Below are 3,039 nucleotides of genomic sequence, written 5' to 3' on the forward strand. Positions count from 1 at the left end.
CTGGCAGGCCCTACACTGAAGCATTCTTGTGCTTCAGTGGGTCCCCTGCCAGCCTGGGCTGCTGTGACTGGAGTTCACATCCTGTGCATGAATAAACCCTGGAGCAATATGTTGCACAGCTTTTTACTCCCAGGCACATGTTCAAATGGCGCACCTGGGAGCAAAAAACTCCACAGCTTTTATTTGTGCTCATTAGTTGCATGTGCATATGTGCTCACTGAGAAATAGATTCTGACTTTGAGCCCATCCAAAGGAACAGTATGGGAGGCGATTTGGCTTTTCAGTTTGTATATGTAGAGGTACATCGAAGTTACTGCATCCCTGCAGAGGGTAAAAATGAGTAGTAATTTAATGTTGGGATAGACAAAAGCATAGCACTTCGCCCGGCTTATGTATACATATGGCTTAAGGACAAGACAAAAGCCACAATCAGGCCATTAGCTTATATCACCACCATCAACTCATGGACTCAGTTCATTTTGAAGTACACAGGGCTTCATGGAAAGATGAGCATTCTAACCTTATGTATGTCCTTCACCCGTGGAGGTAAGTTATCTCGGATTCTGCGCATTGCTTGGAGTGGTGGCTCATTGAAATATGGTGGTTCTCCATCTATCATTTCTATGACCATGATACCAAGTGACCAGATATCCACCTGTAATACACAAAGAGCTACTGAACTGTGCAACCCATGTAAAAAACAACTATTACAAGATGAGCATTTGAAACACGTTTAAACATCTCAGCTGTCATTCTACCATGGGTATTTGTTTAAGCAGCACCCTGAGTTGATTTCAGTGGGTACTTCTGCTTAAAGCCTGATGGCACAATATGATCCACTGGGACAACTATTAACTTTTTACCAGTTGATAATAGATTTTGTTCCTAAGAAAACAGGGTGTTCTCAAAACATATTATAGCAATGAATTACAGGCCAGGTCTTTAGCTGGTAAAAATCAACAGAATTCTACTGGAGCCAATCAGTTTGGGCTAGATCTTGGTAGGGGTCACTGGCTTTAGCAAAGCTCCACCGATTCACACCAGCGGAAGAACTGACCTATTGGCACCTAGAATTCTCTATGCTGACAAGACTAGGGAAGAGCATGGCATACTGTAGGTGTCACAAAACCAGTTTTTGTAGCCCTGTTCTGCACCCTGCCAAATAATAATGGACTTGACTCTCATTGACATTAATGTCTCTTCATGCATTAACACAGAAGTGATTTTGGGTCATCAAATATTTTCAGACACTCACTTCATAGAAATCAGTGGTGCTAAACCTTCTGGCCCTGCAGGTCAGATGAGTGGTCTCCAGGCCAGATCCCATGTGCAGTGTCAGTCTAAGAGCCTGATCCAATGCAGGGTCAATACACAGGATCAGTTCAGCTAAATCTGGCATTGTGCACCAGCCTGGCCCCACACAATGGATCTGGCTGTGGAGTGAACCTGCAAGCCAGGCCCACTACACACCAGTATGATCTAGCATGCAGGGGCATGTCATCTGGCCTGTGAGCCTTTCAGTAGGTCTGGAAATCTGGCAGCAGGGGAGTGGCAATTCACATTGGGCTGGATCTGGCCCATGGGCTAGAGATTGAGCACCACTGACATAAACCATTTGGTAAATTGACAAAACCCATCTTATGCAACCTTAAGCTTTTTGTCCCTACAATTCCTACTGGAAAATGCACCAAACTTCCACTTGCTTATCAGCTATAAACCTTCTAATTTCTTGACTAAATATATCGATGGTCAGTTTATACCTGTTTTTTGGGGGCCAACATTGTCCTTTTGCTTAAATGGGTGTGGATTGTAGCCATGCTGGTCTAAGGACATAGGCAGACAAGGTTCTTTGGGTAAATCTGTTATCTTTTATTAGACCAACTCAAATAGTTGGAAAAATTCTTCTTACCGAGCTTTCAGGTTTAAATATCTTTTGTTAAGCTGAGGAAGCATTTGCAGTTGGTGTGTGCTCTTCCTGGACGGAATGAATAGTTATTCCATTGTATTCATTCCATCCAGGAAGAGCACACACCAACTGCAGATGCTTCCTCAGCATGATGAAGGGTCTTTAAACCGGAAAGCTTGCTAAGAATTTTTCCAACTATTTGAGTTGGTCTAATAAAAGATCTCAGATTTACCCAAAGAACCTTGTCTGCCTTTTGCTTAAATAGCATTTTTCCCTTGGGAGTGGTCACCCTTTAATGTACACTGTGGCTGGATAAAAGGACCAGGAAGAGGAGTCAATGTCATGTGTGTCCATTTTTAGACCCTGCCTTTAGGGCATAAAGGGACCTTAGCATAAATGAGACTAAGGCCTAATATCATTTGCATCCTGTTTGACTTAAAGATATATGTATTGGGCCAAAGTCAGCTCTCACTGGCAAGATATTAAATCGGAGTAACAGAGATAACAATGGAGTCCTACTGATTTTAAACTGCTCTAACTTAAAACAGAATTTGTTCCCCAGCGTGAGACGTGAAGATACAGTCTGTTCCTTACAACTTTACTGTGTGACTCGTTCCCTTGTTTGTATGCACCATATATCTGTTCTCCACAGATTTTACCATCGGTAATACAAAATAGAGAAGATAAATCCTATTGCCATGTGGTGTAGAAAAAGGGGAGCAGAAGTCACTTATTTGGCTCGGAAACTGTGAGTCACTATCATTACAAAGAGAAAGGGGATTACTTTTTCTTAAATACAGAGTAATCTCCATTTTTGAAATGCTGTGACTCAATCCTTAATAAAAAATGGGTTGTAACATTCCCTAAAACCCATGTGTACTCACAGTCAGCTCCCTCTTGCTCATCTGAAAGTCTCCAATAACACGTGTCAATGGGCTATTCTGCTGACAGTTTGGCAGTGCTCAAAATAGCTCCATGACGCACAGCAATTTTTACTGCTACTCATTTTCATGAGCTGATCATGTTTTGAGTTAAAATACTGCCTCTGAGAGCAAATGTAATCTGTGCCTTTATGGTGTTTAACACGACGAGACTTTCTTTCATCCACAATGACAGTCATGATTTAAGGTTCA

General features: G+C 42.1%; 1 protein-coding gene across 10 annotated transcripts in view; it reads right to left on the bottom strand.

Annotated features, from left to right (window-relative positions):
* Positions 1-284: 284 nt before the first annotated feature.
* Positions 285-3,039, bottom strand: part of PAK5 (p21 (RAC1) activated kinase 5) — a 264,702-nt gene continuing 261,947 nt past the window's right edge. For 5 of the 10 annotated variants that reach the window (XM_025194241.1, XM_025194240.1, XM_025194237.1 and 2 more), the window contains one exon: positions 286-655. In XM_025194241.1, the coding sequence (XP_025050026.1) occupies positions 497-655 (159 nt within the window). In that variant the 3' untranslated portion in view covers positions 286-496. Of the gene's footprint in view, positions 656-3,039 lie in introns of all 10 variants that reach the window. The other 5 variants (XR_003092191.1, XR_003092188.1, XM_025194244.1 and 2 more) reach the window with 3 other exon arrangements.

The sequence above is a fragment of the Alligator sinensis genome, unplaced genomic scaffold (assembly GCF_000455745.1).
Source record: "Alligator sinensis unplaced genomic scaffold, ASM45574v1 scaffold140_2, whole genome shotgun sequence".
NCBI lineage: Eukaryota > Metazoa > Chordata > Crocodylia > Alligatoridae > Alligator > Alligator sinensis.